General features: G+C 39.0%; 1 protein-coding gene and 1 pseudogene across 1 annotated transcript in view; one reads left to right on the forward strand and one right to left on the reverse strand.

Annotated features, from left to right (window-relative positions):
- Positions 1 to 1,340, reverse strand: part of LOC125487093 — a 6,539-nt pseudogene extending 5,199 nt beyond the window's left edge.
- fam8a1b (family with sequence similarity 8 member A1b) overlaps positions 1 to 13,003 on the forward strand; it is a 27,860-nt gene extending 14,857 nt beyond the window's left edge. Inside the window, exons 2-5 of the mRNA XM_048611464.1 lie at positions 2,111 to 2,231; positions 7,216 to 7,339; positions 9,289 to 9,428; positions 12,014 to 13,003. Of these exons, the coding sequence (XP_048467421.1) occupies positions 2,111 to 2,231; positions 7,216 to 7,339; positions 9,289 to 9,428; positions 12,014 to 12,158 (530 nt within the window). The 3' untranslated portion in view covers positions 12,159 to 13,003. The remainder of the gene's footprint in view (positions 1 to 2,110; positions 2,232 to 7,215; positions 7,340 to 9,288; positions 9,429 to 12,013) is intronic.
- Positions 13,004 to 15,160: the final 2,157 nt, after the last annotated feature.

Below are 15,160 nucleotides of genomic sequence, written 5' to 3' on the forward strand. Positions count from 1 at the left end.
CCCCCTTGACCTGTCCGTCCTCCCTGGACTGACCTATCCCCTTCCTAACTCCCTACCTACACTCACCTTTCCTGGCCCCATCCCCGCCTCTTCGACCTGTTTGTTTCCTCTCCACCTATCCTCTCCTCTATCCCTCTTCTATCCGCCTCCCACTCTCTCCCTATTTATTTCAAAACCCCCTTCCCCTCCCCCTTTTCTGATGAAGGGTCTAGGCCCGAAACGTCAGCATTTCCACAGCTAGATTGCTGGCGTCTCCTTCTAACCCGAGGATTTTCCTGTACCCTCCATTGGAGAGGATGCGGACCAGGATTTGTTCTGTGAAACACCGTGTTCTGCTATTCTAATGTTATCATTGTATGCATTTAGAAGATTTCACTATCCCAGAGGTCTGTAATTCAAACTAATCCTGGTGGGAACAATCCTGCTGCAAGGAGCTGTAAGCAGTGCTTGAAACAACACTGAATGTCTCTCTGGATCAGTTGTTCATTACAGCGGAGTGGTCCAGAATATTGATGATCCAAGGCATCAAAGGCTCGAATTCGGGGAAGCAAAATCTCAAATCTTTCATCAGCTGTATCAGCACTTTAACTGGGCTGAGAGGAGTTCTCCTCAAACCAATGGACATGACAGATTGCTGCCAAAGTGCTCTGCGTGACTTTGATATGAAACTGAAGCTCTGGATCAATTTTGCCTAGGTTGGGTGGATTGTGCTGATGAGGATTTTGACAGTGGTATCGGGTGAGTTGAACTCAAAACCAGTCTCATTGATCGTAATGAGAATCTAGGAGGGTTTCCACCACTTTGTTACCCAGAGCAGCAACAGCTTCCAAAGTTGGTAAGATCTTTAGGATGACGACATGGTCAGTGACTTTATGACCACCATCTTCATCTTTGACTGCAACAGATCAAGAAAAAGACTCACCACTACCACCATCTTGTGGGCAACTAGATCTAGGCAATAATTCTGACTTTACCAGTGACACAGATGACCTGAGAATTAAAATGTTCTTTATTCAGCTGAGCAATAATTGATTACAGTTGAATGCTATGAGAAAACCCTAAGTTTCGAATGTATGGTCAATTAATATGTTTATTCATATAGAATAGTAGTGGACTTGACACGTTCGACCACTACACAGAGTCCAAGTTATATCCTATCAACAAGCACAACCAGAATATTTATAGTTGCAGCAGTGTCATAGGAGTTGCCAAATCTAAACGCAAATCTCTATTTGTGCAAGGGAAAAAAAAGTAGAAGCATCTATACCTGAACATTTAGCAACAAATTTAAAGATCCAATAACAGAAGTCAGCAAGTATCTCACTACCTGCAGATTCCATTCAGGCAGTGTGTCTCCCAACTTTTCCCCATTGTAGTCAAGTGCAGGTTGGAAGCTAATTGCTCACTGAAGCAGGGTTGCTGGAAGATTTAATAGACGATATGAAATCTGGTGTCTAGCTCTCCCCTTCCAAGGGATTCTGTGACTTCAGAGGTCATCAGCATTCACAATCACATACAAATTTTAAATTGACCTTTTTGGATATTTTATGATACAGTGGTGTGCAAGTTAAACTTGAACCTGGACCTTCTGGTCCAGAGATAAAGACACTACTACTGTACCACAAGACCCTTAAACAGTGTACTTGTTTTATTTTAATGGTCTGTTGCAAACCATTTTTTAAAAAAAAAAGTTGGCATAATTTCCTAATAGTTTTCTGGCTGTAATTCATTTGCTTTAACTCTTCTTGGAGTAATGAAGTTCTCTTTCTTTAAATGTTTTACTTCGTTCTCCTCTGGTACTTGGTTTCAGAGCTTATTTGAAGTACTTGTATATTTTGAGATCCTCTTTTCCAATCATTTTAAGAAAATGTCACATTCAAGTTAACTTCAATGATTTTTTTCTGCTAGATTATCCCATTTGTACTTCGCAATTGTATTTTCACTCTACTTGAAAATGCTACTCTTAAAATCTTCTTGGAGTTTATCATTGAGTATCATTTGTCATGATCAGTATCATTAGCATGTGCCCATTATACTCTAAATCTCACGTTTGACTATTATATGCAAATATCTCTTCAAAATAATCAAAATCATTGCCTTGTTTTTAAAGGACGTGAGTACACCATTCCATCTCTGATGCATCGGTTCCTTGCAGAAATGGTGGATTTTCTGATACTGTTCCTGCTAAAAGCTATTGTGGTGCTAACAGTGATGCACATCTGTGGGATCAAGTAAGTAACAACAATTTAACTGAAACCATTCATTGCTTGGCTTTAGTATATAAATTTGTTATAAAACAGCAAATCATAATGGAAATAATATCTTGTAGGTTGAGTTGTCATTGATAAATGTAAGCTAGCAATGAAATAATCAATGTAAAATTGTCACTTTTTATAATGATGTTGTTTGTATTGGACTTAATTGCAGTTTAATTAATCTGACTTAGTGGCCACCATAAGATGATCTCCTGGTCTCGGTTCTGAATAGAGATAAGGAAACAAATTGCTTCACTAGCTGTTGGAACGGCATATGTTCAGTATGTTCGGTTTGATCTGTCCAAGTGTTCTGTAGTTAATTGCTAGTTTCAGCAATCATGCAAATAGTTTCAGCTGGTATAACACATGTCCAAGGAAAACTCTATGCAGAAACATTGGGGACACTTCTCCCTCATATTTTTCAAATGTGTTTTAATTTGTGCGTTTTCTAATTTTGAGGGTGGGGAGGGGAGAAGTCTAAGTTGATGAATTGTGCATTTGGTTTCTATAACAGAACTGCAACTTGATTGAGGGCACCATAAGTTCATAAATGATGCAAGTGAAACTGGGATGGTTACATTTACTGTTGAATTCATGTAACTTGTTTAAACTAGTGACCAAGAGAATACATAAGCAGAAACATCTTGCAACAGCACACAGATATCAGTTAAGCCACCAGCAATAATAATGAATTTTTGTCATAGTAAATCAATCTTAAAAGCTGGACAGAAGTATATACAGGATTGTAAGGTACTCTGCGTGTGATGATGTATAGTTCTGCTATTGACATAGTATTTAATTATCTATGGGATTCTGCCTGATGTAGTATGTTACAATCTTTAGTGTTCTGTGCAACACTGTAGCAGGTAGCTTTCATTCAGTTATGTATAGTAAGATAACATAGCAAGATTTTTCAACTGGGGATCCAAACCCTCTAGGCATCTGCAAGAAAGCTTTAAGGGTTTGGTCAAATTGATTCATTCAAGAATGAAATAATTATAAAAATCTCGTTTAGCAAGCTGAGTCCACAAATTAAGAGTAAAACTAATCAATGCTGATGCCCATGGTACCCCATTTATTAACAATAAGGAAACCACAGCATTTTTTCATTCATACCCACCTCCAAAAGAAAATTTAGTTTAGTTCACCAGTGCGTGCTTGGGACAATGTGGCACTGATCATATTTGAGAGGAGGAGATCTCCTGGATTGTTCCAGGCTGGCTTTGCAGCTTCACACTCCTGCTGCCATGTTTAAATCTGTTATGCAGAGCAACAGGTCCAGTGATGTCCACTTCATGGTTTAAATGATCTGAGAATTAAATCACAAGGTCAGTGATTGTTGGGTTGATTTTACCTTGTGCTCTTCACATGGCTGACTGCTATTTGTTAGAGACCACTGTTTGAGTTTTACATGAGGTGGGTGCTCAAACAGTGTGGACCAATGAGCTCATGGTTCCATGTCCCAGGGCATTTTATACACAAGATGTAGATGGCCATGAACAACAACTCTTCGTAGTGAAACATGAGCCTAGAGCTCAGATGCACATTGTATAAGATGATCCATCTGATTATTGTGAGGTCTCACTATCTATAAATTTGTCACTGGTTTATACCATGTGTTAGCAATTGCTGTTTTAAAAATTGGGTGCAATATGTTATGGGGAGTCCACAGATTTTTGTTTTTTAATATCACTACGGACAAGGAACTTGATCAAAAGTGTTGAGACTCCTGATCCATTGTGTTGTCCGATGGGATTTTGATGCTCACCAAATGTTTGGTGATCAGAAATGTAATTGCCACGAAATACAAAATATGGATAATGTTAATTTGAAAAAAAAAAGTACAGACATTTAAAATAGGTTTGAAATTTTAAAGTGCCACCAATCACTGACGGAACCAGGCGACCAGCTTCAAAGAGGGTTTTGCAATCCAAATGTTAAACAGAGCAAACCTGTTTTCTAATCAAATTGTTTCAGACTTGTTATGATGCACGTATAAAGCAAATGAGACTTGAACCCAGGCCTCCTGGCTGAGACACCTCCATGCCCACAAAAATATCTTAAATGACAATGCATTTAGATAATGTGGGTTATAGGGGGAATGGGCCTGGGTGGGATGTCGAGGGTCAGTGTGGACTTGTTGGGCCGAAGGGCCTGTTTCCACACTGTAGGGATTCTGTTCTATTCTATTTTTATGATTCCCAGAAAGACAGGAAGTGAAGGTGACATAGTTTCATTAAACTCGTAGAAACCAAACAACTGAGAAACATAGTTGGAGTCGGATCGATTTGGGATTTCTTTCTGGCAACAACGTGGGATACTACCACTGTGCCACGAGAGCGCACAAACCTGTTGTATACACACTCCAAGGGTGGCGACAATCTGTTGACTGATATGTTAACTGATAAATTAAGAGACATGGGGAGGCAAAAGAATCACCAAGTCTTTACCTGTTGGTTTCTGCACTCTTTACACTTGCCCTTGCATATGTGTTTTTGCCTGTCATTACTAGACACAACTTCGAACAATTAGTGGACCTATAGCTTGTGGGCATACTCCTCCAGTCTCTCCTTTTATGCCAATAGTACTCCAATCTTTTCAGTTACTTATTTCAACAGATCTTTGAGGGTAGCCAAAGCACATTTAGAGCTTGCTGTATCGCCAGCTTTCCAAAATTTAATATTTCAACCCTCATTGTTAGCTTTGCAGCACTGTCTGTCACTAATGAACATAAACTGTTTTGTAAAAACCTCTAAATGCCAGCTGAATAGAGCTGACCTTTCTGGTTAGCATTCCCAAAGTCACTAGCGTCCCCAAGAAAACTTAAAGAGCAACACCACTGTCCTTTCAAAGGCTGGCCCTGCTTTGTGTTTTTCTGTTGCCTGAACTCCTCAAGAGTAGTGATAACAAAACATAGAACAGTACAGCGTAGGAACAGACCCCTTCAGCCCATCATGCCTGCACTGACCATGATGCCATTCTAACTTGATCCCATTTGCTTGCATATGGTCTGCTTATGTTCCTGTCTTAAAAATTAAACTGGATTATTAATCCAAATCCCTGGGGCTAATGCTTTTGGGGCCAGATTCAAATTCCACTCCTCCATTTGGTGAAAAAGATAATTCAAATTAACAAATCTGAAATTGAAAGCTATTCTTAATAATGGTGCCATGAATCTACCATCAATTATTAGAAAAACCTATCCAGCTCACTAACGACCTTTAGGGAAGGACGTTGACTATTCTTATCTGGTCTCCCCTGCGTGTGACTTTAGACCCAGAACAATGTGGTGACTTTAAACTGCCAGTTTAAATGGGTTTAGCAAACTGTTCAGTTATATGAAATTGCTGCAAATGTCAAATGGACTGCAGTGATTCACAAAGGTGATTCGCCATCATCTTCTCAAAGGTAGTTGGAGATGGGCAACCAATTTTGGCCTTGCCAGCAACCTTCATATCCCATGAAAATATCTTAAATCTTATGAAACTATCATTATTAGTTCCCAGGAATACGGGGAGTGAAGGTGTCATTGTTTAATTGAGCTTGTGGTCTGTCTGCTTCTAAGTCACTAGAAATCAAACAACTCAAACATAATTGTAATCTGATCAATTTGGAATTGGTCTGTGAACAACATGATTGACTCTTCATTGCTCAATTAGGAATGCACAACAAAAGTAGTCTGGCAAGTGATACCCGTTCTCATACCCGTCATTGCATCTTTAACACAACTTAGCAAAGAGCATCAATTTTTCACATCTCTGGCCAATTCACTGGCATTTTGGTGATCTGTTGAAGTCTGCTTGGTGTTGTAACGTGCTATTCTATAAGACCTCTTTTGGAGCTGTGGCAAGTCTGGTCTTTTGACAACTGAGGGTGGCACAATGGCTCAATGTTAGCACTGCTGCCTCATAGTGCCAGTGACCTGGGTTCAGTTCCACCCTCTGGCGACTGTGCAAGCTCCACACAGACATGGGGAGAATGTCTGTGTGGGTTTCCTTTGGGTGCTCGGATTTTCTCCCAAGAGTACAGATGTGCAGGTTAGGTGGATTGGCCGTGCCAAATTGTTCAAGGATGTGCAGGCTAAGTGGATTAGCTATGGGAAATGTAGGATTACAGGGATGGAGTAGGTCTGGGTAGGATGCTGTTTGGAGGGTCAGTGTGGACTCAATGAGCCGAATGACCTACTTCCACAAAGTAGGGATCCTACAATTCTACAATTGTTTCTTGTTAAAGAAATTGAATTATCCATTTATTTGAATAAAGAATTATAGATAAAACTCAGCCATTTTCAGCTCAATTATTTAAATTAACTGAATTTGAATTAAACACCTTAGTTTTAAGAGGAGCCAATGTCATTGGGCATATTTTGTTAAATAAGTGATAAAATAAATTAGGGTGTCCTGTAAGTATCACTAAGTTGTCAACATCTATAATATTACGTTATGAAAACAGAAGATGCTGGCAAAAACTCGAGTTTAGCAGCATCCATGGACAGACAGTGTGTTACAGCCTAGAAGGTTAATTTTGTGTCTTTCCACGTGCTGCCTGATCTGCGTATTTTTCAGTATTTTCTGTTTTTGTTTCAGAATTCTAGCAACTGCCGTATTTTGCTTTCGTATATGTTCTCCACTGCAAAGCAGTGATTAACAGCCTAATATAAATTATTATAGATTACCAAAAATTTTAATGTTGCATGTGCAGATAATTGTAGGCAGATCAACATATATTATTCCTGGTTTATAATTTCAATCAATAAATTGTATACAATGTTATGGAAAATGTTTTATGGAGCGTGAAAATATTGAGTTGGATTTTTAGCACTATTGGAAATGGGAATCTTTGTCTGAGGAATGTTTTTACCCAACAATTAGAAAAGCAGATGTACTCCACTTCTGTTGAACACCATTTGTGAAACTACAACTGTTTATGGTCCTACGTCTTGCTGTGTTTTGATATGCAGGGATCTTTCTAAATTTGCTCTGAATTATATAATTGAAGAAATTGATGAAGACACTTCTCTAGAAGATCTTCAGAAAATGATGGCTGTAGCACTGATGTACAGACTCTTGGTCTGTTTTTATGAGGTAAGAGGTTCATTAGAATCTTGAAATTCTGGTACTTGAGAATGATAAACTGATAAATGAGCTATGAGAAGTAAAATGAATTGAAGTTGTCTGATTGCTGAGGTAGCAGTGGAAAAAACTTGTGATTTTGATTTAATTGCTGTTACAGAAATATGGTTGGAAAGTCATCAAGTTTGCGGACCACAGCATTTCATAAGGACTGACAGAATGGCAGAGGAGACAATTTAACAGTATGACTTTGCCTTTGCTGAGGAGAGATGCATGGACTGTGTTTTTGTTTTTAAAAAAAAAAAATCTTGGCACAGGAGATTCAGGAAGTAGAATTGTATGGATGGGCAATAGGGATTAAACACATGCCCCACACAAGTGCCAGACGAAGACTGTCTCCAACAAAAGAAAATCTCCTCTGTTAGATCTCCTATTTTCAATGAGAGTCTGAGTTGCGGGGCGGAATCAAGTGACGTTTATTTGTGATTTACAGCTCAGTTATAGCATACAGCATAAAGGCATGAAGGCACTCAAAACTTTTATACAATTTTAACTTGCAGCGCTCATGCCGCACCCCACCCCCCCACCTTGATTACTATTGGTCAGTGGAGCAGAGTTGTCCAATTGTAATTGGCTCTCAGCTTGCTAATCACTGAGATGGACAGGCTTGTTGTCCACCCTCCCTGGTCATGATGTTATAGATTTTCTTTTCTTATCTTTTCACAATGGTTACATTTGCCAACTTCACAGTGTTAATTGCCAGTTAATTAGATCAGGAACTTTTAAATTTCTCATTATAAGGAATACAAGAGATGCAATGATGGGGTGCAGAGGGGGGAAGCATTTTTACTGTATGCTTCTAGTGTTTTTTTAGTATATTACAGATTAATTAAATAATTCAAGAGAAACAACTAATTTTGCAACTTTGACTTGTCAGCTGCTATAGACAGCTATTGTTATCAAATGTTATATGTTATCATCTATGTTCTTGCAAGAATGATTGCACATTCAGCAACCTTGAAAACTGTCACTCAGCAATAGTTATGGGCAGTTCTAACAGCCATTTTGTGACTCAGTTATGGGCAGTCCTAAAATCCTCTTAATGTTCAGTGCATAACCATGCTGGATCTCCTAATATCAACATCCTGAAGGCTACCGTTAATTGGAAACCTACTGGTCCAGCCGTCTAATTACTATGGCTACAAGAGCAGGTCAGAAGGTGAGAATTCTGCAGCAAGGAATTCATTTCTAACACAGTAAAGCATGTCTACCATCTACAAGGCGCAAGTCAGGCGTATGATGGAATACTGTCCACTTGCCTGGATGAGTACCATTCCAACAACACTCGAGCTTAATACCATTAAGTACAAAACAGCCTGCTTGCTATCCCACCCACCATCTTCAACATTCACTCGCTCCACCACTGAAACATAGTGACAGCAATGTGTACTACCTGGAAAATGCACCACAGCAATGTAGTAAGCCTCCTTTAATAGCACCTTCCAAATCTGTGACCTCTACCACTTACAAGGAAGAGGAGCAGATACATTGCAATACCTTTCACAGCAACATTCCATCCAGGCCACACATCAGCCTGATGCAAGTCCATATTACTGTTCCTTCACTGTCCACCAGGTCAAAACCCTGGAAATCTTTCTGACAGCACTTTGCATGTGTCTACCCGGCATGGACTGAAGCAGTTCAAGTTGGTGGATGGCTACTCTGTTCTCAATGCATTTGGGGATGGGCAGCAAATGTTAGCCTAGCAAATATCACCCACATCCTGTGAAAGAACTAAAAGAAGGAAATTGCGTGGCTATTTGAGGGAAATACGTTTGCAGGGATAGGGGAAATGGAACTGACTGGATTACTATACAGAATCAGAATGGACTTCATGGACTAAATGTTTCCTCTTTGAAATATATGTGACTCTGATTTAATTTTGTCATCTTAATTTCCAGATTGTCTGCCTTTGGGGAGTTGGAGGGGCCACACCTGGCAAGTTTCTGCTTGGGTTACGAGTTGTGTCTTGCGACAGCTCGGTGCTTGTTGCTCCTAATCGGGTATTGGTGATTCCAGCACAGAATGTCAGCATCTCATCGTAAGTGACGTTAGTGATTCCGACGAAACAACAGTTTCTAATGTGTATGCATGTGAGCAAATGTATTGTTTTGCAAAGGTATGGGGGTTACCTTGATTCAGCTGCTGCCTTGCATCCGTACTTTTTTTTTAAATAACATTATTTTAGTTACACTATTGGATAGCACAGAACTTGTATGTGCCTCCACTCGGGCAATTAAAAACAAGATTATTTAATCCCTGTCGAGCGGTTTTATACGTTCGTAACCTGCTTTAATTTATTTGGAAGGGGTTGGTGGTCTGTGCGTGTGATAACTTAAGAGAACTAACTTTGTGATGGATTAAGAATGTACTTGCCCCCTGCCAATGGATAAGGCCATGGTAGATGTTTGAGGACCGGTGTGCAGCTCCTTGACTGGTTTCTCAGAGGCAGATAGCTGGAACGAGGAGATAAAGCAGAAAGGAATCAAAAGTTATGTTGATGGGATCAATTAAGTAAGTTTGTAGGAGGCTTGTGTGGGAAGCAGGTGTGTTGAGATGCATGGCTATTTCTGTGTTCCTTAATCCTGGGCAAGTCCGACAAAGGATGGTAAGCAAAATCCATCCACTCTTTCACTCTCGTGGTGTGCCTGAAGTTTTTAATTTAATGCAGTTCAGTGTCTCTAACAATAACCAGTTAGCTTGACTAATGTGGCACATGTTTTTAAAATGCAAAATATGTGTTCATTTCTGGGGGAGGCTTAGCTTAAGGTTTTGACTTGTGGGATACATACCTGCGGTATGTTGTACAGAATACAGTTCTGTGATTTATTTTAACCAATGGTAGACTGAATTTTGTACTGTAATTTGATCACATGCAAGCTTGTAAGTTTCTCTTTGCACTTGGTGCACTCTTTTTTTTTTTGTTTGAATTTTGAACATTAGTGGTGAGATTTATACAAACTAAATTTTAGGCTGCATGTTGTCGAAGCTCAGTATTACACAACTATATGGCCTACAAAAGGAATAAGCATCCTTTTAATAATGCATTACAATTTGGATTAAACTTGTTCAGTTGGACTCAGTCAGTATCAAAGGAACTGAGAATTATAAAATTTCATGTCCTGAGCTTCACATCAAAAATTTGATGGTAGGGCACAGTGTCACTCAGAGGAAGCATATCCAATGAAACTAATGAGGGAAAATCTCATCAGGTACACTGTCAGCAGATAAATTCCCAATATGTGCTCTGGTGTGTTTAAGTTGCAAATGCACAACCATGTTTGCTGTCAGCTATTAAAAAGAAACTTCCAATTATTTTTGTGTTGGAATATATATAAAGTGCTTCATTATTTTGGATGAATCCAAAACTAGGTTCTTGGTATATGATCATTAATAACACAAGGAAATTCACAAGAAATTCCACCCTAAGTATGAGTAAAATATGGAATTCACTACCCAGGAAGTGATTTGAGACAAACTGCAAAGATGCCTCTTGATTTGAGGCTCGTTAACCACATGGAGGAGAATAGAATAGAATAGAGGGTTATGGAGCAGAATAATGTCAGAACAAACCAGATAGCTGAATAACCTGTTGTTGTGCTGTAAGTTCTATGCAGTGTGTAATGCACTGGTGCATGGATAGAGTTATAGTCATACAGCACAGAAACAGATCCTTCAGTCCAACCGGTCCAAGTTGAACGTAATCCCAAACTAAGCTAGTCCCACCTGCCTGCTCCCAGCCCATATCCATCCAAACGCTCCCTATTCATGTAATTATCCAAATATCTTTTTAAAGTTGTAATTGTGCTCGCATCCACCACTTCCTCAGGAAGCTCATTCCACACGTGAACCACCCTCTGCAAAAAATTTGCCCCATGTCTTTTTTTTTTTTAAATCTTTCTCCTCTCGCCTTTAAAATGTGCCCCTTAGTTTGGAAATCCCCCATCCTAGGGAAAAGACAACTGCCATTAACACTATCTGTATCCCTCATTATTTTATAATCGGTCGCCTCTCAACCTCATACACTCCAGTCAAAAAAGTCCCAACCTATCCAGCCTTTCTTTCTAACTCAAACTTTCCATACCTGGCAACATCCTGGTAAATCTCTTCTGAACCCTTTACAGTCTAATAATAACCTTCCTGTAACTGGGCAACCAGAACTGGACGCAGTATTCCAGAAGAGGCCCCACCAATGTCCAGTACAATCTCAACCTGACTTCATAGCTCCTATACTCAAAGGACTGAGCAAAGAAGGCAAGCATGACAAACGCCTTTTTAACCACCCTGTCTATATGCAAGGCAAGCTTCAAAGAATTATGTTCCTGCACCCCTAAGTCCCTCTGTTATACAACACTACCCAAGGCCCTACCATTAATTGTATATGCCCTACCCTTATTTGTTGTGCCAAAATGTAATACTTTGTACTTATCCAGATTGAACTCTATTTGGCATTTTTCAGCCCATTAACCCATTTGATCAAGATCCCTTTGTAATCTTGAAGTAATTTGTGAATAATGGAATGGATAAACTGCTTAAAACTGCAACAAAAAGGTGTGGAAAGGGCCAAATCTCCTTTCCAGCGGTAATCCATATTTATTGTCTGTTTTCTTTTGTTATTTGTAACAGGTCTTCAATACGAGCATTGATCAAGAATTTTTCAATTGCCTTCTTCTTCCCTGCCTTCGTTACATTGCTTTTCTTTCAACATAATCGTACAGCCTATGATATAGTAGCTGGGACCATTGTGGTAAAGAGAAGTGCAGGAAGGTAAAGACACTATAAATGACTAAGTTTTTTTTTAACTCTGCTCCTCCCATTTGCTAAGTTCTGCATTATTCAAAAGGAGAAGAAAACACCCTTTGCTGTCTGCACTCCAAAGTAACGGATCTTTTGAGAACTGAGTTGAAAATGAATACATGTACAGTAAAGTACCTCCGAGGATTTACAGGAATTGACTTCGTCTTGGGAATGAATCCGTTCCAGTGGTAGACAGTATGGTCTTTAAAATGTGGATCTTGATTGACTCGATGGTTCCACATCAGAAATATGCACAACTTTGAAATTAATGTCTCAAAATCTTCTGCAAAAAAATGCATGGCTACGTTTTAGAAATATCACCTTTAAAGTTTACAGTTGCTGTTTTACTTCAGTCTCCTCATCGTGACACTTCTATTTTCTGTGTGGCTTTGGAAACTTATACAAAGGAAGAGAACTACTTGCAGCCGATCAACTTGGAAACCATAACTAATATGTTGTTATTAGCTGTCAACTTGGCTCCAGAAATGTAACTGGACAAATTTGATTAATGAAGTTTTATGTTATGAAAACCTTCCACTAAATTTTGGAGGGAAAACATTTGAAAAGAGCATACTTTCAAGCCTACATTAGCACATTAAAGATATCAATTGTTTATGAAGTTAATACCTGTTCTGCAATAGTAAATCTATATGCTCAGTATTAGAATTAATTCTATTCAGTTGGATTCCCTAAGATTATGCAGGATTTTTGAAAAACATACTTTGAGTAACATGTTATGACTCTTATGTGCAAATTATATTTTTAAATGGATGTTCTTGCATACTTGTGATTTTGTTTTTCTTTAAAACATTTGTGTTATTCTTTGCATCCACAATGAGTTTTTTTTAATGACTAAATATCTTAGTCCCTGAAACTACCACCTCAATGTAACATGACTTGCTGAAAAAACTCTTCGCTACCAGACATCTTTGTTTTACACAAACTTGTCTTTTATTATGCTGTAATCAATTACAAATTCATACTGAGCTTTCTTGTATACCTATGATACTGAAATTGGTGATCTGTAACACACGGGTAGGCTTCCAGTCAGTTTAAAGTAGTAGGAATCTGCAAGTATCCGGAGGTCCTCTGTCAGATTTTTATTTAATTAAGTGGTCTGACCAAATTATAGTTCATGCTCACCAAATTCCAATTAATTCTGTTAGGCCCTAAATGCTGTGACAAGACAAAATGTACTTTTTTCAGCATTTATGATACCCATTTATTCACTCATTATGGAAGTGTGACTAAGATGTGTTTATGGATATGCATTTAAATAACAAATTATTGAACAATTTGGAGGTATTTTTTGAATTTTTTGTCTTGTGACTTTATTTAGCTAGTTGAGATGCTTTATGTTAAATGATGCAGTTAAACTTTTTTTCAGGGAATACTTAATAGTTGATCAATGAGAATCCTACTTCTCTTTTTTGGCAGAAGAGAGGCACTTCACTTTACCACAGCTCTGACTGTGATTAAAAATGCAGTTGCACTTTTGTGATAATGACCGGTGTGGAATGATGCTACCTGTGGCCACAGTCAGAGCTGTAGTCAATATGAACTGTAAAGCTAGCCCTGCCAGTGGCACAAGTGGTCAGCTGTCTTTACCACAGGCTGTAATACTAGCCTAAGTGAAGGCTTCTTTGCCATGCTGAGGTAGGTTCACAAGCCCTTCATTCAGCTCTGCCTCCACTTTGCCAGTCATCAAATAGAAGATTAATTTTATGGATTCGACCCTACAGTTCTTGCACCAGCCACTTGTTATTACCTAAAGCAGTTTTTTGGAAGATTGAAATGTGTCTGTGTGGAGTTTGCACATTCTCCCCATGTCTGCATCGGTTTTCTCCAGGTACTCTGGTTTCCTCCCACAGTCCAAAGATGTGCAGGCTAGGTGGATTGGCCGTGCTAAATTGCCCGTAGTGTTCAGGGATGTGTAGATTAGGGGTGGGATGCTGTGTGGGTCGGTGTGGACTTGTTGGGCCGAAGGGCCTGTTTCCACACGATAGGCATTCTATGAAATATACACAAGATTTTTAAAAGTTAATGGCTATTTTGTCGTCATATGCAATTATTTGCTGGAGCTCTTGAGGCACAGTAGTAGTGTCTCCACCTCTGGGCCAAAAGGCCCAGGTTCAAGTCCCATTTGGCCCTAAGGTCTGTATAACATGTCTGAACAAGTGGATTCAAAAATGCCATTTTATGCAACCCTTTTCTTATTAAATGGCCATGTTATTTTCAATGTACCCCTTATCTGCATTATATTCCCTCATTTTTGGCAATGCTAAGAATATAGCATTGGGTGTGGCCAACACAATATAGGTCCACTGATGGAATCCGGGTCAGAGACCAGTCTTGATGAAGGGATCCGACCCAAAACATTTAACTTTCCTGCTCCTCTGCTGCCTGATCTGCTGTGTTCCTCCAGCTCCACACTGTATTGACTCTGACTCCAGCAACCGCAGTTCTTGCTGTCTCAGAGGGTCAGAGACGAGATCAACCCAATATTCTTCACCATGCTTCAACTGAGAAAAGCTGACTGAATAAGGAAATATTTTCAAATACTGGTGACAGTGTAGGCTGTGTCTGGGAGCTCAATTGTTATCTAGAAAGATACGGTAATCAACCTTTGCAGAAATAATTTCTATACATTACAATATTAAACTCATAGTTAATGCACATCCTCCTACCACCTTGGATTTAAGTATTATCTCATTTTCAATATTCATACATTATTTCCATAATATTGTACCAAACTACTTGATTTTTCCTGTGATGTAATTTGTTAAAATTTTTTTTGCAAAGAAATCAAATCTTAAAGGACAAATTTGTGGTTTAGTTTTCTTGTTTGATGCAAGCTGGCAGTTTTATTTCAACTGCCATTCTGGTCACTTAACCCTGGTGACTGTTGTGATTTATCAGCATGTGGATTTATAAGATGTAAGCAGTGAAATTCTGTTTCAAGAAATTGGAATATTT

The sequence above is a fragment of the Rhincodon typus genome, chromosome 2 (assembly GCF_021869965.1).
Source record: "Rhincodon typus isolate 14 chromosome 2, sRhiTyp1.1, whole genome shotgun sequence".
NCBI classification, from domain to species: Eukaryota; Metazoa; Chordata; class Chondrichthyes; order Orectolobiformes; family Rhincodontidae; genus Rhincodon; species Rhincodon typus.